Here is a 27,428-nt window from a genome sequence, read left to right as displayed (position 1 = left end):
AGGAGGTGAGGAAGAGATATTGCAGTTTTTTTTTTAAACGGCTATGAGCCGGCTTTCTGGATCACTGTGAATTATTATTTTTAAAAAAATCGAGGGAAAAAAACCATTATTAACCGTACATTAAGTACACCTAGCTCTGACCTTGTGACAAGTTGAACAACTTGTGATAGGGGTGGCAATCGGGTCGGCGGGTTGGCTGGTCGGGTCGGCCGGTCAGCATACCTCAACACGAACAAGACCCGTTTATTAAACGGGTCGGATGTGGCAAACACGAACACGACCCATTTATTAAACGAGTAACTCGACACGGTTAACCCGTTTAATAAATGGGTCTCGGCCGAAGATTCCGCTGTCGAGCTCTGCATGAGCCTCGCAAACACCTTCGACGTTGGTCCCTCTGTCCGCCTCTCGTACCGCCCCAACGACCCCTCCAACGCCTTCTGCCTCGTCGTCAAGACCGGCATCGGCCCCTTCAGCTCCACCGCTGCCTCTCTGCTCTCCATGAGCACCGAGTTCGACCTCCTCCGCGGCGGTCGCGACCCCAAGTTCTTTGTCCAGTTCAACTCCCGGCCCAACGATTTCTCCATCAAGAAGACGGCCAGATCGCCGCTGATCGAATTCTCCGATGATCCTGACGCCTTCTTTGACTGGAAGACGGGCGAGGGTTTGGAGGTAAACAATCTCTTGGAGGAGAACGACGGTGGAGGATCGGCCGATCGTTTTCGGCTAGGGTTCTGCGAGACCGGCTTGATCGCCTATTCTCTGGTGTCGAGATCCGCACGAGGAGCGCCTTTTCGGTGAGGAAGCACGCCGTTGTCAGCTTCGAGTGGGGGATTAGGGTTCCGGCGGGGCTGTCATCGGCCAGAATCTCGCTCAGGAACCTACCGGTCTTGGTGATGGGACCCGATTACCATAGTAGGATTCATGTTCGTGTATTTGGCAGGACTCGGGTTGACGGGTTCGTGTAAACGGGTTGACCCGCCCGCCTAACCTGTTTATTAAACGGGTTGGCATACCCCTAACACGAACACGACCCGTTTAATAAACGGGTTAGGCTGATCGACCCGTTTACGACACGAACCTGTTTAAGCTAAACCCTAACTCGGCTAAGAAGCGGGTTGGCGGGTCCCGTTAATTTGGTGACATTCACAAGTAGGGATGGCAGTGGACGGGGGACAACGGGCCCTCACCTCGCCCCATTTGGAACGGGGATGAAGGGCATGAAACGGGGACAAAAGCGGGATGAAGGTTAAAATCTATCTCCGTGCGGGGATGGACTTACGCTTTTCCCCGCCCCATCCCCGTTCCCGTCCCAATCCCCGCCTAACCCCACCCCGCCCCATCCTGAATCCTTTAAGGGATGACTATAGACTAAGGAAAAACGGAGCCCCGCCCCGCCCCCATTTGGACCGGGAATGGAGGCGGGGTGGAGGTTAAAATCCATCCCCGTGAGGAGATGGAGGCAGGGATGGAGGTTCGGATTTTGAAACGGGGCGGGGGTGGAGACCTTGTCCCTCGCCCGGGTCCACTGCCATCCCTGTTCACAAGTCGCCCCTACCAGATAAGCAGATAAGCCCACCCCTAACATGTGTTATTATGGGCATACCCAAAGCTCATGCTGGTCAAGCTGAGTAGAACAACCCTTGCTCAATGTCAGATTGTTTAACATAATGCGCTTGTAATAAACTGAATAAAGCTTTTTAATGAGTTGAAACAAGTTAATTACTGCATTTGGGACCGAAGACCTGATCACGTTAGTCTTAACCTGCCATACCTACAGTCGCAGTCCCGAAGGTGTAAAGCTCTGTGGGTACTAAAAAGATTAGTTAGAAGCCATGTCTAGTAAGTCATTAAAGCTGAATCTTCAGCTCAAACTTTTTAATTAGGAAGTTTATCAAATGCTCAGAGGAAAAGCTTTCTGAGCCATGTTTGGACGAAGAATTCCATAGGGTAATTTAATATGTGGAACCGACTAAGCCTGTTCAGGAAAAACAGAAGTCAATCTATGCGGGTTAATCACGTTTTAGAATGTAGTAAACAAGACATCTTGTTAAAAAATGTGGAATTAACCAATGGGAGAAAACATCAGTCAGTCAATACTGGCTGACTTTGTTTTAGGTTGTAGTTGGAAACAGAAATAGAAGAGTTTTTGTTGAAAACTGAAGATAGCTAGAATAAGCATGGAAAGTGAAATCTGTATACTGTCTTGGATTTTATTGCCAGTGTTCACAAGATGAGTGAAATGCACCAAACTCGTTGGCTTCATGTGGGCAACTGGGTACCAAGTTCAATGCTTACAGCTTGTGCTTAAGGAAGTTGCACCTTGGGTTCACTATTAGATAGGTGAATCAGGTTGGCCAAAGTGGGTCAGAAAAGATTGGTGCACAAGAAAGGTTCCTGTTCTTTGATGAAGTGATACACATTGCTTGCAAGCTAGAGATGGGGAAAAAAGCAAAAAGAGACCGTTGCCATATTGAGTATCACAAATTTTTGGTTATATTAAAGATGAATAGCATGCCTACAAGGGATCCGCTCATTTGGTAGAGGCTACTTGTGAACAGCATGGAGTCGACGGGATGTCACAAGTTTGAAACTCATAGGTACACGTCTTTTGCTGTGAGGCTGAAGCTGGGTGTACCAGATGAAAACTCATAAATGATATAACCAGAAGTTTGGTGAACAGGGAAAAGTTGCTAGCTTTAACTCAAGTTGTGACTGTCAAATAGGTGGTGATCAAAGAATGCAGAATCATTGTAAAAAAAAAGAAAAGTAGAAATAACATGGGCTTATTTGGTTTGCGTTTGCCTTGTCATCTCTGTAGTGTGTAGGGGGGAGGTTGGTATGAGAGTGAAAGGAGAAAGGGTAGGGATGCTAAGTGTGAAAGGGTACCCGCATCATGTAGGGTGTGTGTTTGTGTGGCATAAGTTGTGTGAGATTCCCTACTCTGAAAGGGTGATAATATAAGGCTTACCCCCTTTTACAAGGTATCCTATTAAAAGTAAAGTTAAATAAGCATGACAAGTTCACTTTTTTCATTTTCTAATATTTGCTGCTTAACAATGTAAAAGAACAAGAGAAAAAGATACCTGTGCTGACCAACTCAATGTGAAAGTAGAAGGGGTCATTTCCAAAGTTTTTATCTTCTTATTATGCGCCTTCATTTTCTCCATTTAAGTATTTCACTGGCAGCCCTTTGCAAAGTAGCTTATCTTAAATGAACCAGTTTTATTAAAAAAATTAAACTTATGATATTGGGCAGATAAATATGTCTCTAAAGTCTTAAGATCTCCTGAAGGGTCCCTATCTTAAAAGTTGTTAATGGCTCATAAAGCTTTCCTCAATATATAGACATGGCTTTTTTTAGCAGAGGGCATGCGTATGCAAAAGATATTACATATGCAAGCATGGTACTCCTTTCTTAGAACTTTGCAGTACTGATACAGCCTTTGCAGTAAAGGGGAAACATCACCACATCCCCTCGTAATACCTCCGAGATACAGCCTGCTGCAGTTTTCTCAATTTGGCACTGACACACGGCTGGCCAAGCCTGGAGATCCGAACCACTTCTAGCAAAAGGACAAGACGCGAAGCTTCTACCCTCCTGCTTGCCATTACCATGGATGCCTTCACGTGACACCATTTAGGACCCCTCTAGAGTCTTGACCATCCAATCCCCAAACCCCTGTCAAACACTTAAAAAAAGTAAATTTTTATGAAAACGAGTATATAGTTCACATTTGTACGATCAAAATTTCGACATTTTGTAAAAGAAGTACTATGTTTCATTTGGCACGGTACCCATTTTGTAGGTTTTTATTTTCTTATATATATATATATATATATATATTTGTTGTATACATGTATATGTATAGAGACTAAGAGACTGATCATATTACATCAAATGCCGATTAACAAAGGGCTCCCGTGGTTGATAGGAGCTGTGGGACGTTGCCTAACCCCAGCTTGCCTTTCTAAAAAAATGCGGATTATACAATATATATATATATATATATATATATATATATATATATATATATATAGAGAGAGAGAGAGAGAGAGAGAGAGAGAGAGAGAGAGAGAGAGTAATCGGCCCCTTCCAACTCTTGTTTTTTTTTAAATGCAGTATAAACTCTCGCTCTCGCTCGCTCTCCAGGGTTGGCGCGCAATGCAAACCTCATTTCTTGGGGTCTGTCAATTGGCGGTGGCCAGCACATTGCACACTGACCATCTTTCTATAAATAGCCCTCTTGCTCAGACTTCCCCCACCCACCTTTGGAGTTAAGCGTGAAGTTGTTATCTTCCTTTTTTCTTTGCCTAGTTCTTCATTGCCCGCATCCCATCTCTTTTTTTCGTACCAAACCCATTGAAAGATGAGGACTTCTGCTGTTGCCATCTTTCTGCTTGTTCTATTCTGTTTAGCTGTTTCTTCTCTGCAATCATCAATGGTCGATGGTTCGTACTCACTTTCTATACTTATTCATCAATTTAGACACATCTGTTTTGTGGGTGTATTGTTGGTTGCTGGGGCGTGAGTGTTTTAATGGTTTTCTTCTTATAAATATTTTTGCTTTTACGGTTGTGGCTCAGGCATGTGTGGCAAGTTGTGTAGGATGAGGTGCGCAAAGGCTGCAGTGAAGGATCGCTGCATGAAGTACTGTGGGCTTTGCTGCGCAGGGTGCAGGTGCGTTCCCTCTGGCACCTACGGCAACAAGGACCAATGCCCTTGCTATAGGGACAAGAAGAGCCGTGCAGGGAAACCCAAGTGCCCTTGAACTTAGAGAGAGATGACATGTTCTCTCTGATACTTTTAGAGAGAGAGAGGGAGGTGTATGCTTGATGTCTTTAATTATAGTGTATGAATAAAGGGTACCATCTTGGTCTCGTTGATTGTATGGATGGGTTTAGATTAAGTGTTAGATTATGCTTCTTGGGTTTTCCTTGGTTTAGTGGGTGTCTAGTTTGTAGAGCTTAAAATAAATAGAAAGAATGTGAACTTCTTTATCAGTGGCTCTTAATTTTCTCAACTCTCAAGTCTCGGTAATGGCATTAGGTTCTTCTGTTGTACCCCAAAAGTATGGGTGCATTGGACTCTTGGCCTTCGGACGGTTGATCTTTTGAGATGAACGGTGGTGATGAACCTGGGGGGGGGGGGGGGTGTTCCATATGATATGAGCCCTATTCTTTTATGCTTGAGTTATCATTTATAGACATGAGGGCAAGCGACGCCTTGTCGTGCTTGTGGCGTTTGAGTTTAATAGTGTAATAAAACCTGACAAGGGTCAAACTTTTTACTCAATTGCCGATGGCATTGATTCCCCTGTCCAAGAAGGACAAGTGTGGGCAGAGAATAATTATATTAGTTTTGCAGAAAGGTGCCTAACTAATCAGCTATTTGCAAATAGGCGCCTAATGTTTCAATTGTTACGTTTAACCGCCTGATTTAACAGTCGTAATTCAATAAAATGTATTTATGATATTTTAATAGTAACATTCATTTGGAAATAACATTTAAAAAATATTAAAATGTTAATATAATGGTTGTGCATGTCATGTCCGTGTGCCCAAAATGACGTGTCCCTGTGACATAGTTAGCTGGGTGTATTCCCTACCCTTAGTTGGCAAAGAGGACCTAAGGATTTATGCTAAGAACACGGAAAACAGGGCATACGTCAACCAATTATACCTTCTTACAGGCAAAATGGTGTTCTCATCGAACTACAACACCCCCCTATGCCCTTCACCGACGAATTCTTGCTATCCTAAGGCTTACCTGCTGTGTCACAAAGGTAGATAAGAGGACACTTGACTCGAGTTTGACTCATGTTTTAAAAAATTCTGAAAATAAGACATGAGGACATGATTTTTTTTTTATCAATACAAAATTATTTTTTATGCTTTTAATAATAAAAATAATAGTTTTACTCGAATAATATTAAAAATTAAAACATTAGTACAATGGTCGTGTGTGTCAGTGTTTGAGTCAGCGTGTCCAATCATGTTACCAGGGACACAAAAAATGGCGTGTCCCTGTGTCATAGCTTACCTGTTTTCATACATGATTTCAGAGAAAAAATTATGATAACCACATGACTTTGCTATTGTATTTTACGATCATATACATATACAATACATGATTATTATATAAATAACACTGTTCAATGGAGGCATATATTTGTATAGAGGTCTACCTTAGTAATAGTCTTTTAACTTTGCCCAAGGGTGACATCACTTGCCCCAATGTTCAAGGTGCAACTTGTGAATTTCACCAAGTTGATGGGACGTCACAAGTTCGAAACCCACGGGTGGCATCCTTTGCCGCAAGGTCCATCAGTAGTCCATGTTTACTCAAGGCTTTCCTGTTGTGTTACAAAGATAGGTAGGTAGATAGGAGGACATGTAACGCCAGTTCGTCTCGCAAGTTTAAAAACTTTCTGAAAATAAGACACGAGGTCAAGAAATTTCTTACTTTTTTATCAATAAAAAATTAATTTTGATACTTTAATAGTAAAAATAATATTTTTACTCAAATAATATCAAAAAATTAAAATATTAATATAGTGGCCGTACGTGTCAGTGTTTGAGTCAATGTGTCCAATTATGTCACCAGGGATAAACACCCAAAATGGCGTCCCTGTGACATAGCTTACCTGTTTTCATACATAATTTCAGAGAAAAAATTTATGATAATTCCAAGACTTTGCTATTGTATTTCACGATCATGTACATATACAGTATATAACACTCTTCAATGGCCGCATATAATTTTATAGAGGTCTACCTTAAGGGCTCCGCTCTTCTGGTAGGGTTGACTTGTGAATGTCACCAAGTTGACAGAAGTCATAAGTTCAAAACCCATGGGTGGCATCCCGGCCGCAAGGTCAAAGCTGGGTGTACTCCCCTGTGGGCAGGAGGGACTTCAATGGTTTGGTTTTAGGCTAACCAATGTGCCGTCAGTGATGGGTTAGGCTGGTTACGATCTATGTAACTATGTTCAATCTTTGTATATTGATTCTGAAATTAAGGCATGTGGGTTACCATATGGTCACATGCTGTGTCAATAAGTACGGCAATATATGCTCCCAGGACAGCAACCATTAAGTATGTGTGGCAAATCCAGTGTGGCTAGGTCTGTGATCCTGGTGGGGTTTCTCCTTGTAAATATTTAAAAGAAAGTAGTAATAGCTGCCAGTAGTTTTGCATTCAACAGAAGAAGGTGCAGATCTTTAGGGGGCTTTTGATAGTCCGAACCCACTTTGCATGGGCCCCATGCATCCACCCAAAAGCGGACGCTGAAATAGCGTCTGCCACCTTTCCGCACCCCCCGCACACATTTCATCAATTGCAAAAAAAGAAAAAAGAAAATGACACTTGTGGACAGGGCGAGCCAGTGCATCCACACACACCCCGGACCAGTACAGGACATCCCTGTCTATGAGCATCCCCGATTCAAACACCCCAGGGAACAAACACGGTAACTGCACAGATGGCGGCAAATAGCTGTAGGAACTTAATTTAACAGACACGAGTCGAAAGACATCATATTTCCAAACAAAAAAAAGGTTTTATTTTCTAGTGGTTACTGGTAGTATACGAAGATTTACCAGGACGGCTTTGGAGATACGGTGACAAGGTGCACAGGGAGCTTGAGGACATGGAAGAGTTCATCTTTGGACGTGATTGGGATTGAGCCCTTGGATTATCCTAAAAGAAAAGAAAAAGAGAAAAAAAGAGCATGCCCATTAAAGGTTTCATTGCATAAACTAACCAGCCAAGTGTTGGGAGTTAAAAGAAAAAAAAGAGCATGCCCACCATGTGTATTTTTATCCTACTTTCTTGTTTAATTAGGTTACTATAATCAAAGAAAGAGGATCAGTTGATATCAAGAACTAAAATCAAGAAAAGATGATAAGTTGATATCAAGGGCACACGGTTACTAAAATCATGGAAAAGCGGGCTAATAACACAATGGTTACTCAAATCAAGGAAAGAGGATCGGTTGAAATCAAGAAAAATCATCTAACACATTTTTTATATTTAAGATAATTTTGTAACGATATATATATGTATCATCTTCTACTTTTACTTTGATCATGTGAGAATAAAATTCAATCTCATATTCTCGAATCAACTCTTCTTTTATGGTATCAGAGCATTCAGGTAACGTCTCGATATAATAAATAGCAGAAATGAAAAAGCATCAAGCCAAAATTTTGAAGAAATGGAGAGTTCATTTTTCCTCCATCACTCAGACAACCCTGGCATGTTGCTAGTATCGCAGCCATTAACTGGTGACAACTATACGAAATGATGTCGTGTTATGACTATGACACTCTTTGTAAAAAATAAATTTAGATTCGTAAATGAATCCATCAAAAAGCAGACTTCTCTCATCAAATTTGTTGCAGCCAGAGAATGCTGCAACAACATGATCCTATCATGGCTCCTCAACTCATTGCATCTAAATTTATTCTCAAGTGTCATCTATGTTGAACCGTTGTTGAAGTATGAGCAGAACTCTGATAGATTTTCTCAATCGAATGCCCTGCGCATATATCAGATCCAGCAAAAGATCATAAATTTCAAGCAGATGCAGACCGTGGCAGCTTATTATACAAAAATGAAGGGCCTATGGGATGAGTTGTCCACATACATGGCTAGTCTGCCGTATTCATGCGGAGCGGTGAAGGCCGTCCATGAGCAGCAAAACTTGGAAAGACTAATGCAATTTCTAATGGAATTAAATAAAAAATATAGTGCCATAAAGAGCCAACTGCTCTTGATGACACCATTGCCGAAGATATCCAAAGCATTCGCACTACTAGTGCAGGAAGAAAGGCAACATAATCTTAGGGTCACGACTAACCAAGAATCAGTGACAACAATCGTAAATGGATCTAATACTAAGATCAACATAGATTCAAGTAAAAATCGACAAAAACGCATTAATTCAAAATGCGACCATTGCGAAAAAATTGATCATGTAAAGGCCAAATATTTCTATCTCTATGGGTTCCCAAATCGATCTGGTACACTCTCCAATGCCCGTCAATAGAGTCAAGCTACCGCTAACTCTGTCTTCCGAAGGCAACAAGTTTTTTCCCCTCCAAACCTCTCAATGACTTACCTAAAAACAACTTGACCAAATAGTCGCTACGATAAATCTAGGTAATTCTAAACCAGCACCTGCGGTCAATCCAACAGGTAATCTTGATACTCTTTTTGTCGGTTCCATATCGTTCAAAATTTGGATCATAAACACAAGTGCGACAAACCACATTACAAATTCTTTGTCAAACCTGATATTTCCAATTCTCACCATTTTTTCCCCATTAGATTATCAAACGGATCCTCTACACATGCGACTCACATGGGTAGTTTCCGATTTGCGCCAAACATTCTTCTTTCGAGTGTTTTTTTTATTCTAGAATTCAGATTCAATCTTATTTCTCTGAATAAATTAATTCAAGATCTGAAATATGATGTTTTCTTTTATGATGATCATTGTGTTTTTCAGGACTATCTCTCGAAGAAGAAGATTGGGGTGGGTAAAAGACATGTTGGACTCTATATTTTTTAGATCGGTGACAACCTTTCTTTAAGTAGTTCATATTTTGATTCTAATATTTGATACTTGAGGCTTAGATATCTTCCAAATTCTATATTACAAACTCTCATAAATTGTAATAAATTACGTGGTTGTGTTCTTCACAATCATTGTGATATTTGTCATATGGCTAAACAAACTTGCCTTCTTTTTCCTACCAGGTCGATCTCTTCCTCAAAACATTTTCAATTAATTCACTGTGATATATGAGGTGCATATCAAACCACTTTATTATCTAGAGCACAACATTTCTTGATCATAGTGGATGACTACTTTAGAACTACATGGGCTCATCTCATGCGGCATAAATCAGAAATCATAGTATAGATCAAAAAAAAATTCTTGCTAGTTGAAAAGCAATTCAATTACAAAATTCTAAGTCTTAGATCTGACAATGGTATTGATTTTTTTTTTTAATGACATGCAAAACTTTTTAAAAGAAAAGAGGGTTAACACCAACATAGTTGTGTTGCGACCCCTCAACAAAACGGAGTGGTTGAGCGAAAGCATAGATATTTACTTAATGTTGCGAGAGCCTTGAGATTTTAAGCCTCTTTACCCATTAAGTTTTGGGGAGAATGAGTTCTTGCAGTTGGATATATCATTAATCGCATTCCTTCCAAACCTTTAATGGGCAAGATGCTATATAAGTTACTTCATGGTAACTACCATGTTTATGATTATTTTCATGTTTTTGGATGTCTGTGTTATCCTCACAACATTCATTATTCTCATAAATTTGATAATCAAGCATGCAAATGAGTTTTCATAGGCTACCCATATGGTAAAGTTTTATGAAAATGTATTTTCATTTCAAGATCATAATATTCCAGATAAAGAAGAAGGGTGAGTCCTACCCATATTCATATTCGAGCCTCAATCTTATGAGATCAAAGAACCTATTAGTATTCAAGAAAATGAGATTCATAATCCTGGTCACCATGATCCAAATCCTGAACCTCTTAATCATGGAACCCTTAAACCCACTCAAATCCATGTCCGAATATCCAAAAGAATCTATCAACCACCACCACATCTCAAAGACGTTACACGGTTGCCCTCATACTACAATCAACTGACACAAGAAAGAAGGTTCGCAGCACAAATCATGAGTTATCCCAAGTCATATGTTATGATCATTTTTCAAAATAACATCATTTTTTTTAAGTGTCATTTCCCAACACTCAGAACCCAAAACCTTTTCTCATGTCATGAAGTTTGAAGTTTCAATGTTGGTGTGATGTTATGACTTCAGAGATTAGAGCATTGAAAGATAATCATACTTGGTCGATTATGGATCTCCCTGTGGACAAACACTCTATTGGTTGCAAATGGGTGTACAAAATTAAACATCACTTTGATAGATCTATTAAGAAGTATAAAGCTCGCCTAGTGGCAAAGGGCTACACTCAGATTGAAGGGTTGGATTATAATGAGACATTTTTTCTTGTTGTCAAGTTGGTAATCATACGATGTTTGATAGCCATCGTAGCAATAAAAAAATGGCATCTATATCAAATAGACATCAACAATGCCTTTTTCACGGGGACCTAGATAAAGAAGTGTATATGAACTTACCACCAGGTTTTGTCTGTTCAGGGATAGCGTAAAGTTTACAAGTTGCACAAGTCATTATACGACCTCAAACAATCTTCTAGAAACTGGTTTGCCAAGTTGTCAACTCGTCTATTTCAAGAAAGATTCTCACAATCTAAGGCTGATTATTCATTTTTTTAAAAAGCTACTAATGGAGCACACATTTTTGTTCTAGTTTACGTGGATGACATTATCATTGCAGGAGATGATGTTGCATACATAAAGCAACTTAAATTCCACATCAATCAACAATTCTAATTGAAGAATCTTGAACGACTCAAATATTTTCTCGGCATTAAAGTTGCAAAATCCAAAAGTGGTATGTTCTTATCTCAACAAAAATATGCTCTCAATATTCTACAGGATATGTGATATCTTAGGATAAAGTCAAGCCATTTTTTCATGAAACCACATATCAAACTCAATAATGAAGATGAAGATTTGTTGGAGGATCAAGGATCGTATAAGCGCCTAGTGGGTCGGTTATTATACCTGACTATAACCCGACTTGATATTGTATTCGCGATCAACATTCTAAGTCAGTTCAATAGTAAGTTGTGATAGCCTCATATGAATGCTATCATGAGGGTCTTTCGATATATCAAGAGTTCTCCCGGACAAGGGATTCTAATGTCATCCACCAGTAAGTTTCAAGCCATTGGTTACTGTGATTCAGATTGGGCCTCTTGTCCAATGACCCGTAGATCCACATCTGATTATTACGTCATGATTGAGGAAAACCCTATTTCTTGAAAAAACAAAAAAAAAATCTACAGTATTATGATTATCGACCGAAGTCAAATATCAATTCATAACTTTAGCATGTTGTGAACTCACATGGATCAAATATTTGTTGTTAGACTTTGGAATTGATCATTCTCAACCCATGACACTGCATTGTAACAACCAAGCAGCACTTCATATTGCCACCAATCCAGTATATCATGAGCGTACCAAACATATCAAGATTGCTTGCCACCTCATGCGAGAGAAGATTCAAAGCGAACTAATTCAGACACAATTTGTTCCTACGCATTCACAATATACAGATCTTTTCACAAATGCGCTTGTCACCGATCAATTCTCTCATTTCAAAACCAAGTTGAGCGTACTCAACCCTCACACTCCAACTTGAAGGGAAGTAAAAAAAAGAAAATGTTATTTACCATGTACATTTATCATGTGTATTTGTATCCTACCTTTCTTGTTGTATTCGGTTACTATAATTAAGAAAAGAGGATCAACTGATATCAAAGACTAAAATCAAGGAAAGAGGATAAGCTGATATCAAGGGCACACGGTTACTAAAATCAAAGAAAAGCTGACTAATATCACAACAGTTACTCAAATCAAGGAAAATCGACTACCACATTTTTTTTTATGTTCAAGATAATTTTGTAACAATATATATGTATCATCTTCTACTACTTTTGATCATGTGAGAATAAAATTCAATTTCTCATATTCTCGATTCAACTCTTCTTTCAGGAGTAAACCTCAAAGGACTCGAACCCAAGGCCCCTTAGACACAACATTTTCTTAAGCTTTTCAACTAAGAACATATTATGATTAATAGTCGGAGGCAATGGACAGTCATGAGTAAACAATTCATCAACCATCTGTTAAATCTATTAATGATCAAAGCCAGTACTTTTGGGCTGAACAAACCGAGTAAAACAAAGTATTCTAACGAGTCCCTCTGCTGATTGCAATCTACCCGGAAAAAATGGCATTTTTCGTTATTATGCATGCTAGTGTCAAGTTGTACAACACATACCGATGTTGGAACCCTATCAAACGACACCCTCTTTTTCATATTGTAAAGGCTGTTTCTTCCCGAACCCCAAAATCTCCAATTTTGTACACCATTCATAATGCTAGGAGAAATAACAAAAGTATACCTCGCCTTAAAAGCTGAAGAAAAATTACAAGGGTTGGAGCTCTTGCTCAGGAATCACAGCGCCCACAGGCTTGTAAGTCCCCAGTGTTTCTTGTGCACGTCGCCTCCAAACATACCATCCAATAAGAGCTGAAGAAACCAGCATCACAGCTAGCATGGTTGCAGCAATGACAACCAACATGTGCCGTTGCAGCCACGTCCTACATTATAAAGAAAATAAACAGAGAAAGGTTCTAGACGCATCAGCAAGAATAAATAGATATTCTTGTCAGACAGCAAAATGGATAAAAATGCTGCAATATCACCTCTAGAATGAAAGTAAGGTCAGAACTCAGAAGGAACTCTGTGATTTTGGTGCAAAATCATACAACTAGTTGTAGTAGCAAAGGAAGTTCAACCAGCATAAGGCACAAGGCCAAGATTTGAGTTTTGACATAAATAGTGGATAATCCTTATTATTTACTTGTACTAATAGAAGCATTTACCTTTCAGAAGGCTGCTCAACTTTCCAACTAAGCAGCCGGTAGTTCCCAAATGTACTAGGAAGGTTCATATGATGGTCACTTAGTAGAGAATGTACGCGCTGCAAATAAAATGCAGTTGTAGCATGTAATTGTACAAATAATAATCATGATACGTTGAACTGTTTATCATGCATGTCCAGATATTTGTGCAGAGGATAAATATTACCTCTACAGTGGCATTGGATATGTAACCAGTGGAACCATCTGGATATATTGTGCATGTAACAACAGAACCATTACTATCACTTGTAAAATTTACTATGCGAACCTGAGGTCATTCATTAAGCAATCAGCAGAATGAATAGCGTGTTAGGGAGTCTGAAAATCTAATTTAACAAAGAAATATTGAAAATCCACCTGATATACGTTTACTCCTAACTCATGTCCAATGCTCTCTCTCAGTTCTGGAATGTGAGGGATGAGGTCAGAAAGCTTTATCGCCAAATGAAGTACAAACTCTATGAATCCAACTCGTGGAATGATGCCTGAGCAATACCAATCAATAATTTAACATTAGCATATGACAACATGCAGAACGCACATACGAAATACTATCCTCAGCATAACCGAGTCCTAGATATAGTAGAGAATTGAAAGCACTTTCATTGATTACTCGATTTAACACACCTAAAAGATTATAAATTGGGAGAGATAGATAGAGAGAGATAGAGAGAGATGCAATGCACAAGAAACCGAATCTTGGTATTTCCTGCAGAAACAAGCACCCAGAAGTGCAAATCATCACCAATACATTGAAAACATCTTCATAATAGTCAAATTGATAACTTGCATTGTCTAGAATATTCCTAGCAGTTATTTAGGCACAAGAAATGATGACGTTGAAGGTTTAATAAAACCAAACAAGTCTCTCATCCATACTCGATTCACAGTGCAGTACACCTTTGTGGTTTTACCAAGTCTACCATATGTTATTACCCTAGACAAAAAAGAAAGAATGCAGAGAACTTCAGATGTAGAGATCAAGAATGTAATGAAACACGATAAATGTGTGCACAATACAAAAGCAACTAAGTGCTACACAATAATAAGGGTGTGCACAAATACAAAGCCACTAAGGCAAAACACAAAAGGCCACTAAGGGTTTATACAAGAGCACAAGGACATTCACAAGCACAAGCCACTAATGGGCAAGAAAGCACAAAAAATATGTTTTTTTATTAATGCAAAATGCTAAGAAGAAGCATAGAAGAAAATATGGGACAGACCCCATATACATAAACAAGAGAGAGAGAGAGAGAGAGAGAGAGAGAGAGAGGAGGCAAGGCTCAACTAGCTGTTGGGCTAGTCCAACGCATAGTTACCGGATGTTTCTTGCCACATGGGGAAACTTGCTTCCCTGGAAGTGTGAAATATGCTGTTGGAAGTTGTGTCCTGCACAAACAAACATACAAGAAAGAAAAGAGGAAGAGAGAATCTGGAAAACTGAATAGACGTCTTCTCCAATCTACGATGGCATCTTTTTCTTTTTATATTAGTGTGAGGTAGTTTACAATATTGCCCCTTTACAATAGGATAAGTACAAGAATGGTACAACCTTAAACGGGTTTGGATTTGGACCCGGATCTAGTATAATCTTAACACGCCCCCTCAAATTGTGTATGGTTAAAGACCATGGACAGCTTGGACTTCAAATACCAATGACGATGTACAATAAGGGCCTTAGTGAAAAGATCAACGACTTGGTCTTCTCCTCTGATAAAAACTGGCTGGATTTCTTTGGCCTTCACCTTTTCTCTGACAAAGTGTTGGTCTATCTCCACATGTTTCATCTTGCCATGTTGTACCGAATTTGTGGAGATAGCAACTGCACTACGATTATCACAATATAACGAGTTGGAGATATGTTGACGCAAACTGAATAAAATATGTTTGGTCCATGTAACTTCTGTAGTGACTGCGACCATTCTGCCTCAGTACTTGAACAAGTAATAATCTTTTGCTTGCGACTGGCCCAAGATATAAGATGTGAACCTAGATAAACTCTATAACCAGTGACTGATCTTCTTGTAATCGGGTCATGAGCCCAATCAACATCAGAATATGCAATGATCTTAATGGATACTTGAGAGCATACTGAATCAAGTTTGACATATATAAGACCATCTAAGAGAATACCTTTGATGTATCGGAAGATTTCCTTTACGGCGTCCATATGTTTCACCTAGGGCTTATGCATAAACTGTGAAACCTGATTCACCAAAGAAACCAAGTTTGGTCGAGTAAAAGTCAAGTATTGCAAGGCTCCAACAATGCAACGATATTTTTCTAGTTCCGGAAAGTCATCATTATCAGAGGATACATTGCCAAGTTGAGTATGAGCAGCCATAGGAGTGTTTACGGGCTTGCATTCCAACATACCACTGCGCTGAAGGACATCTCGGGCATACTTGTGCTGCGATAAGACAAGACGATCTGGTTGTTGGTCAACCTGCACTTCCAAAAAGAACCGAAGAAGACCCAAATCTTTCATGTAAAATCAACTATGGAGCATAGATTTCAACTTGGATCCATTATTACCCGTAATGATTATGTCATCCACATAAACCAAAACAATGGACAAGCAAAGAATAGTCACGATGACTTCGCTCAAACCTAAGAGAGCGAACGACAGTGTTGAATGTATCAAATCAGGCCTGTGATGCGTGCTTAAGTCCATATATAGCTTTCTTTAACTTAAGCACAGTGAGGTATATGTCTCCCGCAGGATATCCACATGAGTGATCCATATACACCTCTTCATACAGATCACCATGGAAAAAAGTGTTCTTGACATCCAGTTGAAACAAGTCTCATCCATTGGAGACAACTAGAGATAAAATGATTCGAATGGTGCCCATGCGAGCGAATGGGCTGAATGTTTCATCAAAATCCAACCCATGTTCCTGAGTATAGCATTTGGCTACCAACCTTGCTTTGAATCATTCAATGTTGTCATCAGACTTTCGTTTGATTTTATACACCCAACGACATCCAGCGACATTCTTAACTGCAGACCTAGGGACAACATCCCACGCACCACATTCATGAAGAGCTGCAAGTTTTTCATTCATGGCATTTGTCCACCGTAGATTTCGACGGGCTTCAGCAAAAGATCTCGGCTCTTGAATGGTATAAAGTGTTGTAGTATAAACCTGAAAGTCCAAGGAAAAGGCTTCATAACTAACCCACCTGTTGGGAGGATGTCGAATTCTGTTTGACGTGCGTGTAGAGACACTTTGCTGCGGAATTGGTTCAACATGAGTAGGACCATGAAGAGATGACGCTAGGATATTTTCAAATTCACATGGAACCTACTCATGGATTGGATCAGCAACAGTTGTTACTGATTGATTAGCCAATTCACTATACAGGGCAGCATGTCCACCCCGGGCAGTAGGCTGCGATGTTTGTCTTCTACTTTATACCTGTTGAAAGAAAGGAAAAGGTGGTTGCTTGGCTGGCAGAATCGCATGAGTTAAAGGCAGACCTACCTGGCACGCTAATTCAGCTGCAGTTACATGATGGGCTGCATGTTGTATTTTATGTGTGGATGGCTAGAAGGGCTGCAGCGAAATGTTGTTAGAGGGCGAAGATCCGTTTTCGCTCATGTTCTTGAGAAACAACATGGCATGAAACGATAATTTTATTTCTAACATGATCAAAGCATTTGTGGCTCATGCATTCATCATCATATCTGATAAATTGGCATATGATTGCCCTAGGAGACAACTTATCTCATTGTAGCATCAATATGAACAAAGCATCGACATCCATATACCCGTAACCAAGAGTAATTAGGATGCATTCCATACAACAAAAAGTAAGAGGATTCGCCACCAAGGTTGGACAAAGGCATTCTATTAATCAAATAAATTGTCGTATGAAATGCCTCTGACCATAAAAGATTAGCATAATACATCATGGTCAGGGTTGTCTCCATAATATGTTGATGCTTGCGTTCAGCAACGCCATTTTGTTGAGAAGATCTGGGACAACTCAACTCACGTTGGATTCCATTATCATATAGAAATCGTGTGAGTTTATTCGATATGTATTTATCACCACCATCGCTACGTAGCGCTAGGAGTTTATGAGAAAACTGAGTTTCGACATACAACTTGAATCTATGGAAAAAAAAACTTGATCCTTGGATTTTAAGAAATATATCTAAGTGAAAAGATTGAAATCATCTACAAAAATTACATAATATTTGGATTTAGACAAAGACACAAGGGAAGGCCCCCAAACATTATAATGAATAAGCTCAAATGGAAAAGAAGCTCCTTTATTCGACCTGTAAAATGAAAGTTAATGACTCTTACAGATACGACAACTAACACAAGAAGTAGAAGGAATAGAGTTTTTCTTTTGACATCAATCAATCCTTTATTACATAAAAGATCAAGGAAACTGGAATTATAATGGCCTAATCTACGGTGCCAAACATCGACAACTTTGTGAACTTCTGGACTTGATGATGACGCGAACAATGAATGACCAGCTAGTGATGACATGGACTTCAGAGCTTCATTTAAGACACATAAGTTCTTGCATCTTCTTCCCTTAGCAAGAGTCTGATTCGTGTGAATTTTCTTCTCAGAAACAAAAGACGAAAAAAGTAGACACAAGAATTAGTATCACGACAAAGTTGGGAAACAAAGATAAGATTTTTTTTAATATTGGGAACAAGCAAGTTATTAGACAAATAAAGGGTTCCTCTACTAGTAGGAATGACAGGAGTCCCTACGTGGGTGATGTAGTGATGCTTTCCATCTCTCGGAATCACAATCCCTCTACCACGATAAGGCACAGCATAAAAGAAAGTACATGAATCTCTGGTAACATGATGTGTTGCCCCTAAATCCATGAACCAGTGAGACGAAGTAGTAGAAGGCACTGCTGAAGATGAAGAGTGCATATTCACATCCCACGGATTTCTACCAGGGTTATGATGTTGCTGCTGCTGAAAATTAAGTTGTCCAAAGCCTGGACTGATAGCCTCTAGATCATGAGAACCAACAATTGAAGGAGAGTACGGATTGGTAGCGGCCTTCATAAAATTTGTTGGAGAACTGCATAAAGTTTATTGGAGCACATGAACCGGAACCAGTCGATGGATGAGCCGCAATAGCCAAGGCCCGAAATCGAGCAGGAATGGGCACGATGGGTGGCTGATAAGTCAGGACATATCACCAATAACAATTCGAGCACGTATGACCCTTCTTCCCACACATTTGACATATGATATTTGAAAAGAATTGTTTATGGATCTGGATCCAATCCAGACCCATATCCATATAAGGATTGTGTTATGTTGTAATTTTAAACATTCATTAAAGGGTATTTATGTACCCTAATCTTTGTAATCTTTATATACATATGCTTTGAATAGATCAGTCACGTGAGAGAGATTCAGCCGTGGCCTTCTGCAGCGCCCTCTTTTATCCTTTACTCGTTTTTCTCCTTCACGTAAACCTGGAGTTCCCCTCTTAACATGGTATCAAAGCAATAGCCTAGGATTGTTTCTCTAAAAGGGACTGTCCAAAGAGATCTTAAGTTCCAAACCGAGAAATCTATGAGTTCAATATATCTCATCTGTGTCTTCTCCAAAACTGTGTTTCCTTCAATCTGCGTTCTTTTTCTAAACCCAGAATCAATATGCGTCTTCTCCAAAACTGCATCAGCTTCAATCTGCGTTCTTTTTCTAAACCCAGAATCAATCTGCGTTTTTCCTTTTTTGAATCTTCTTAAACCCAGACCTCCAATCAATCTGCGTTCATTTTCTTAAATCAGCGTCTTCTTAAATCAGCGTATTCATGTTTCTTTAATCGTCGATTTCTGAAACTTTTTCTCTAAAATCAAGAACGCCTCTCTCCACTTCAAAATATTGACTTCTATTGTCTTCTTCTGTTGACAGCAATCTTTGATCTTTAAAGGGATCATCGATCTGCTGCGAATCTGTTTTACTTGAAATTTTTTTGTGTTATCTATATCATTCTTGCTATTCGAGATTACATGATTTGTTGAAGACTAGCTATATCCATTCAACAAGGGATTTTTTTTTAATCAATCTGAAACCGATTCAGTGTTGACAACATCAGACCTCTTATGTTTGTTGACCACGACACGATATAATTTTCCTGGTTAAACTTCTGCAAAAAAAAAAGGCAGAATATTAAAAGTGGTTGATTCTTGTATCTATTGACTGAATCTGGTCCGAAAATTCTCCTTTTCCTTTATTCCCAATCTCTTGTGTTACCCTCAATGGATTCCTCATTCTCACAAACGCCTCTTTCTTCTAATTTTCTTAGTCAACTCGTCTCAAAGAGGTTAAACAATAGCAATTTCTTGAGTTGGAAAAGATAGATCGTCTTTTTTATAAGGAGTCGAGATCTCTCTGGACATCTGGATGGGTCAATTCCAACCCCTCCAGAGTTTATCTCGCAGGAAAAGGAAGATGATAAAGGGGCATCTTTTACTGTGCTTCTCAGAAATCCAGATTATATCGCGTGGATGAAGAGAGACCAAGCATTGGTGGCATACAACACCTCTACATTGTCGCAAGAGGTTCTTGTAGCCATCCCTGATGATTGTTCAGCCAGAGAATTGTGGGATAAGTTACTTCAGACATATTCGCAAATATCCGAGGCTAGAGTTATGTTTCTTAAGCGATAATTTCAGATGTTGAAGAAAGATTCCATGTCGATCATGGAATACTTAAATAGAATGAAGAGTATCACGGATCAGTTGGCTATCGTGGGATGTGTGGTTAATGACAAAGACAAAGTACAACAAACTCTAAGCGGATTGGGGTTAGATTATCATGTTCTGACAATGTCCTTATTGTGTCTCCCAAAGCTTCCTAAGTTCAAAGATCTACGTGCAAAATTGTTACAATATAAGATGAGTCTGAAGGGGTTTTCTGAAGAAAATCATATGCAATCTGGGACTCAAGAAGTTCTTGCTACAGGGTTGACTTATGACAGAGGAAGAGGAGGTGGTGCTTTTCGAGGCAGAAGTGGACAGGGAAGACCTGGTTTTGGGGGTCGTGGGCTACTTCCAACGCCCAATGTTTCTTCCAATCTGCAAGGTCAAAGGCTCATTCCTACTTGTTTTTTATGTAACAAAAGGGGACATATTGATGGATCAATCCCCAAAATAAAAGAAAATCTTTGCAATTAGAAGCCAAGACAAAAAATTCAAAGGTTGGGGGAGAAGTAGAAGAGTTACTATTGGCAGTACTGGCAGGGCTAAATATGAAGCAAAATGATAAAGGCACTTGGTATGTTACTCAGGGGCAACAACCCACGTTTCAAGTGATGCAGGTAAACTCTTAAACCTTATTCCTTATGTTGGCAGAAATAGCATAGTCACAGGAGATGGGACCCATCACTCTAAATCACACATTGGAAATGTTGTTATACCCATGTCTAAGTCTTCCCTTCAACTTTCAAATGTTCTTCATGCACCAAATATTCAGAAAAATATTGTTTCTGTGTCAAAACTTGTTGATGATATTAATGCTTCAGTTGAATTTACTCCCTCTTCTGTTTATGTCAAACATCTTCACACGAGGGAGACATTCGCTGAAGGAAAAAGACGAGGCAATATGTACATTTTTCAAGAAGATCCCCCCTCCACAGTTCATTCCACTTGTTCATCGAAGCTCTATCAGCATCCATCATTAGTTTCATCTGAGTCTATGTTTGTTATTTCTGAATGTAATAAGCCAATCCTTTGGCATAGTCGATTGGGTCATTGTGGTCGTCATTTCATTGAAAAACGTGTCTCAAATAATTTGATTCCTAAGTCTAGTCTGGGTTCAGAAACAAATGAAATAAAATGTCCGAGTTGTCATTTATGTAAGAGTCATGTTTTACCCTTCAATTCAATCAATAAAAGAGCTTCAAGGCCGTTTGAGACCATATGTTTTGATGTTTGGGGCCCTGGCCCAATTGCTTCTGGTTCTGGAAGTAGATATTACCTTATCTTTGTTGACAACTATTCATGTTACACTTGGATATTCTTCATGAAGCATAAATCAGAAGTCTTTGAATTATTTCGAAAGTTCTATTCCTTTATCAAAAACCATTTCTTTGAAAACATCCTACATTTTTAATGCAATGGAGGGGGAGAGTTCTCCTCTAGTGATTTTATTGAATTTCTCCAGCATAATGGAATAAGGAGGAGAGTATCTTGCCCACACAAACCTCAACAAAATGGGATTGCTGAGAGGAAGCATCGACATATTGTTGAGAGTGCAATGAGCATGATGCATGATAGTAATCTCCCTATTACTTTATGGACAGAGGTTTTTCACTTTACAGTGCATGCGATAAACCGCTTGCCTATGTCACTGTTGGAAAATAGATCACCATACTTTACACTTTTTGGCATCCATCCTGATTACCATGAATTACGTGTTTTTGGATATATTTGTTATCAAGCTGCCAACTCAAAGAAGTGGATTGAAGCGATGAATGAAGAAATGAAAGCTCTACATGAATGTGGTACTTGAGAGGTTGTTCCCAGAGTCCCAAACCACCAAATAGAAATGTAGTCGGATCGAAATGGGTGTACAAGATTAAATATAAACCTGATGAGAGTATTGAAAGGTACAAAGCTAGACTTGTTGCCAAATGATTCACACAAGAGCAAGGGCAGGATTTTGATGAAACTTTTAACCTGTGGTGAAAATGGGGACCATTCGAATTGTGCTGGGTCTAGCTATTGAACATAGATGGATATTAAGTCAGCTAGATGTTAAAAATGCCTTCCTGCATGGAGATCTCAAGGAGGAAGTTTATATGGAGCAGCCCGTAGGATATGCAGAACAAGATACTGATCAATACGTGTGTAAATTGAAACGAGCGATATATGGTTTGAAATAGGCATCTCGTTCTTGGTTCGAGAGTTTTTCGCTTGAAATACAGAGACATGGCTTCTCTAGGTCTCTTCTTGATCATTCATCACTCATCTACAAGAAGCAGAGTGTGACCACACTCCTATTGATATATGTAGATGACATCATCATTACAGGTAACTGCGAAACTCATATTGAGGAAGTAAAGAAATTGTTAAATCAGAGATTTAAAATGAAGGATCTCGAAGATCTACGATATTTCCTTGGGGTGAAAGTCGACAAGACATGTAATACACTTACTCTCACTCAACACAAGTACACAGTGGATATTCTCAGTAGAGCGGGTATGATGAATTGTAAACCCTTGGCAACCCCAAGTGTCATGCATCAAAAACTGAGCTCTAAAGAGAGAGACTTATATGAAGATCCTACTAGATACCGCAGCATAGTAGGTATGTTACAATACCTAACATTCACTCAACCCGATATAGTGTATTCTGTCAATCAGGTATCTCAAATTATGCATGAACCTCGTACATCACATATGAAGGCAGTTAAGAGAATACTAAGATATCTAAAAGGCACTATCGACGATGGACTTGTGTACAGAAAGAGTGGGCTGAATCAAGGCGCACATGAGATCATTGTTTATGTTGACGTTGATTGGGTAGGGGATCCAGATGAACGCCGATTGGTATCTGGTTATTGCAGTTTTCTTGGGTCAAACCTAGTTTTTTGGAGCAGTAGAAAGCAGAAAGCCATAGCTAGATCAAGCACAGAGGCCGAATACAGATCGATGGCTTCCACGATTGTAGAGGCTACATGGATAAGACATCTCCTCACAGAGATAGGAGAATCGATTGCTCGATCACTTTTACTATGTGACAATCAAAGAGACATCAAGATGTCCATCAATCCTATTTATCACAGTTGAGCAAAACACATTGAGATAAATCAACATTTTGTAAGGCAAAAGGTCGAAGAAAAAGAAATTGAGCCTAATTTTGTCTAAACAGAAGAACAAGTTGCAGATATATTCACAAAAGGATTAACAAAGGACAAGTTTTGGATGTTAAAAGGAAAGTTGTTCATGATCCAAGATCATGCACAACTTGAGGGAGGGTGAAAAGAATCGTTTATGGATCTGGATCCAATTCAGACCCGTATCCATATAAGGGTTGTGTTATGTTGTAATTTTAAACATTCATTAAAGGGTATTTCTGTACCCTAATCTTTATATACATATGCTTTGAATAGATCAGTCACGTGAGAGAGATTCAGTGACCTTCTGCAACCCTCTTTTCTCCTTTACTCGTTTTCCTCCTTGCGCAGGTAAACCTGGAGTTCCCCTCTTAACAATATTTGCTTGATTAAAAGAAGATGAAAGTGTAGGTAAGATAACTGTCCCACATCCATTAAAGTTGCACCCACGGTCACGTCCTCTTTTGCGGGAAGAGTTATTTTGGGCAGCAACCATAACTTCAGGATTTACCTCATCCTTTTGAGTCCTAGAAGATATATGTTGAACATTGCTTCATGTTCCAATAACATGACTCAATTTATCAAAAGGTGGACGAGGCGTAGTGTTGGTGTAAACCGTCACAAACGTGTTGTATTCCAGTCCAAGCCCTTTAATCGTTTTCGTGTATATGTCTTCATCTAACAAAGGGGAACCTAATGGCAACAAGCTGATTGACAAGAGTCTTGGTCCTGTTTAGATACTCCACAAGGTGGAATCACCCCTTTTCAAATCGGCAAACTTCGCTTTCAGCTGAAATAGGAGCGAAAATATCTTCGTACCACTGATGCAGTATATCCCACAACGCTTTTGTTGGAACTCCTGATCGAATATGTAAAAGAACCTCACGGGAGAGCATGGCTGTAATAAAAGCCACTGACTGACTAGTCACTCTTTTGCCATGCAACAAACTATGGATTTTTTAATTGCAGTTTTCGAAACTTTCTCTATGTTTTCTTCTTGCACTGAAGCTGTTTGGGAAACAAATTCTAAGGACATAGGGATCGATCCATCGAGGTGTCCCATCAAATCATGGCTGCAGAGAAAAGGAATAATTTGTTTCTTCTAAGTGATGAAGTTAGAAGAATTGAGTTTTTTGGTAACTAAATGATTCGGGAATATGACAAAAGGAATGGCAGGGAAACAAAAGAATGATAAGAATATCAGGACAAATAAGGGAAGCAATACATTGCAAACATTCTCTATGTTCTCTGTTCTTTTTTGGAACAGAGAACAAACACAATCAGTCACTCACTGCAGATCGAACAGAATATGTATTCAATATGATGGCCCCATAAAAGGAAATTGAAAATAATGCAAAGAACAAAGGATTACGTCAGATCTGGTCTGATGTGATTGGGGAGACTGATCTAACGTTATGTATTGTCAGATTATATATATATATATATATATATATATATATATATATATATTAATACCACTCGAAATAAAAGAGAGTTTCCAGATCTGATGCAAAAGGAAAATATTTGCTATTATATATTTTGTTTTGGTCAGATCTGTAGAATGAAAGGTGGTTTTGAAACGAAACAGATCTGGAGAGTAGAAAAGGAGAACCAGATCTGTTTTGATAGGGCAAAGGTTTTTAGATCTGATTTTTTGAATCATACCTGTGTTAGAAAGTGACGTTGAATACATTAAGTTCAATAAAGAACCCATACACATGCACATAAAGTGCGAATAAACCCATTAAAGGGAACAACACAAGCACATAATGTGCTAACACATAAACCCACACAAGGGGCAAAAATATGACATAAAGCCATAAGTTGAATATTATTGAAGAAGAAGGGGGTATAAACCCCATACAATGGAGCATAAGCTCCTCTAAGGAGTCGAGAAATACAAGGGGGGAGACCCCTATTTATAACACAAGAGAGGAGCCACAAAGGGGGCTCCCAAAGGAGTCGTTGGGAGCCCCCAACGGTCACATTTGTGACCGTTGGGGGCTCCCCAACGACTCTTTGGGGAGCCTCCCTAGGTGGCGCAAACCCAAAAAAGAGAAAAATAAGAAAAGAAAAAATAAAAATAAATTACAAACATATTCCGAATGGAATATGCGTAAAACTGTGAAATGTCTAAACTACCCCTATGCCTATAAATAGAGAAATATATATTTTATATATATAATTAGGATAATACATATGCATATATACCATATATGAATATGTATTATACTTTATATATATATAATATATATAATATTACAAATGTTGAATGATACATTTTAACACCCCCCCTCAAGCTTTGCGTGGGGGAACGAAAAGATTGAAGAAAGCAAGAGGAAGAATCTCAAGGCTTCAAGAGCCATCAGTACGAATGCCATTGCAAATGTCTTCCTCCAATGTCTTTAACGATGAGCATCTTCCATGATCTATCTTTTCCTCTTATCTTCAAGATCCTGAGGAACAACAAAGAACAAGTAAAAAATATCTTTGCACTTTACTCAAAATGGAACATTCCTAACAAGGTGCAAAATTTATACTAGAATAATTACTTTAGCATGAAAAAGAAAAATTTAGAAGACCAAAGTTTCAAAAATCAAATATCATGTTGAAGAGTGAGCGGAAACAAATTATGCGGAAATGAATTGCAAGAATGCATTCATAAGGTCCAACATTGGACAAACATAACCCCATAATGAGAAAAACACAATGGTCCCCTAAGGGACACCACAGTAAGCCTACGAAGAGGCATAAACAACATATACTTTATTGAATGAGATCTTAAAAGGCCATAAAGAGCATATGCATATATTATCATGAAATGAATTAATACGTAAAGGAATCATTAATGAATATGCTTCAAACATGTAATGAAGTGCCAAACAAGAGAAACGAAGTCTCCAAACATACTTTAGACAAAAAAAATAAATACAAGAGTTCACAAGGTTATAAATTCATTTACGAGGCAAAACGAATAGTGTTATTTGAGTAGAGAATCTTGCCCATTTAGGAAAATCTCACTCAATTGACAAAAATGACACATTTTGCATACAAAAGTGACCAAAATACCATAAGCACTTAATATATAGATTAAATGCCAAAAAATCAACTTGATTTTAAAATATGCATATCAAAAATATGATTCACTTGAATATCTTTAAAACACAAGTCATGAATGAAATTTTGCAAATTTCAACAATAGTTCATTCATTACAAACAACTACCTCATTAGTCCTCCAAAACCCATAAATCAAGTGTATAAGCTACTAGATCAAGAATATAAATATAATGTCATTAAAGGCCAAAGACACACACAAATGTGTACAAAAGAATCTCTTGTCTACATATAATAATACTTGAAATGAGTGCATCTACGACAAGAACAAGAGAATACACGCCAACATGGACCAAAAGCATCTCTTGTCTACGTAAAAATACACTCAAAACCAAGTATGTTCAGCTACTATAACAAGAGTAACAAGCCAACCATGGGCTAAAACACAATACATCTCTTGTCTACATAAGATGGCACTTGAAATGAGTGAAATAAGCCAACCATGGGCATACATCTCAGCGACTAGAGCAAGGACACAAACGCCAACATGGACTAAAATCATACACTATGGTGTGAATCAACGTGCCTTGTCTACATAAAATAACACTCAAGACAAGTGTGTTCAGCTACTAGACCAAGAGAGCAAAAGCCAACAAAGGGCTACCAACACACGAAGGTGTAACAAAATTCTTGTCTACATATGATGACACTTAGATAAGGGGCATAAAAGGAAAAGACTTTTGAGGTAATCAAACTTGTAATGACAAACATATATATAAATCAAACTTTGAATCAATAAAACAATATTCTTCAAAAAAGAATACCCATAAAAATAACATTTTGGAATAAACTATGTAAAAGTATCTTCAACAAGATACAACAACCGATAGAACAATATTCTTGAA

General features: G+C 38.8%; 1 protein-coding gene across 1 annotated transcript in view; it reads right to left on the bottom strand.

Annotated features, from left to right (window-relative positions):
* Positions 1-12,811: 12,811 nt before the first annotated feature.
* The window catches only part of LOC149841740 (aspartic proteinase 36-like), a 32,968-nt gene continuing 18,351 nt past the window's right edge, over positions 12,812-27,428 (bottom strand). Inside the window, exons 9-12 of the mRNA XM_089998676.1 lie at positions 13,982-14,109; positions 13,791-13,892; positions 13,586-13,683; positions 12,812-13,300 (exon numbers count right to left, since the gene is read on the bottom strand). Coding sequence (XP_089854802.1) covers positions 13,126-13,300; positions 13,586-13,683; positions 13,791-13,892; positions 13,982-14,109 — 503 coding nt within the window. The 3' untranslated portion in view covers positions 12,812-13,125. The remainder of the gene's footprint in view (positions 13,301-13,585; positions 13,684-13,790; positions 13,893-13,981; positions 14,110-27,428) is intronic.

The sequence above is a fragment of the Nuphar pumila genome, chromosome 3, assembly GCF_984573655.1.
Source record: "Nuphar pumila chromosome 3, dmNupPumi1.hap1.1, whole genome shotgun sequence".
Classification (NCBI taxonomy): domain Eukaryota; kingdom Viridiplantae; phylum Streptophyta; class Magnoliopsida; order Nymphaeales; family Nymphaeaceae; genus Nuphar; species Nuphar pumila.
Note: the sequence above shows the minus strand (reverse complement) of the source record. Positions and strands in the feature narration are given on the sequence as shown.